General features: G+C 56.6%; 1 protein-coding gene across 1 annotated transcript in view; it reads left to right on the plus strand.

Annotated features, from left to right (window-relative positions):
• Positions 1 to 6: 6 nt before the first annotated feature.
• Positions 7 to 557, plus strand: part of LOC104526551 (mitogen-activated protein kinase kinase kinase 6) — a gene marked incomplete at both ends in the record, with an annotated part of 6,833 nt that continues 6,282 nt past the window's right edge. The window contains 2 exon segments of the mRNA XM_029085459.1: positions 7 to 58; positions 485 to 550. Coding sequence (XP_028941292.1) covers positions 7 to 58; positions 485 to 550 — 118 coding nt within the window.

A 557-nucleotide genomic window follows, 5' to 3' on the forward strand; every position in this document is an offset into this window, starting at 1 on the left:
CCCTGCCACAGCCTGGCGCTGGGTGACACCAGCACCCTCCAGCGCTTCTACAACGCGGGTGAGGATGGGACCCGCTCCGCCGGCGTCATTCCCAGTCTGGGGTCTCTATCCCGCTCCTTTTCTCGCTGTTCTGACTGGTTTTCCCAGCTCTCCGGGAATATCCCGGCTCGGCTGCTTCTCTGCCTTCCTCCTCTTTGCTTCCCGGGGTGGTGGGACATTTATTGGGACATTTGTTGGGATATTTGTTGGGATATTTGTCGGGATATTTGTTGGGACATTTGTTGGGACATTTCTTGGGACATTTGTTGGGACATTTGCTGTGTGATTTCAGAAAAGCCAAGGGTGCCCCTCATTGTGGCCTCAGGTGCTGCGATGGCAGAGCCATCCCCTTTCTTTGGGGATATGAACCCTCAAATCCAGGAGGTGGTTCCTCTGTCCCTATGAATTTGGGGTCCCCTCATTGTCCCTGCTGTCCCACCTGCAGACGTGGCCGTGGTGGAGCTGAGTGACTCCAGCTGCCAACCCTCCCTCTTCTACCACCTGGGTGTCCGCGAGAG

The sequence above is a fragment of the Antrostomus carolinensis genome, unplaced genomic scaffold (genome assembly GCF_000700745.2).
Source record: "Antrostomus carolinensis isolate BGI_N321 unplaced genomic scaffold, ASM70074v2 scaffold32696, whole genome shotgun sequence".
NCBI lineage: Eukaryota > Metazoa > Chordata > Aves > Caprimulgiformes > Caprimulgidae > Antrostomus > Antrostomus carolinensis.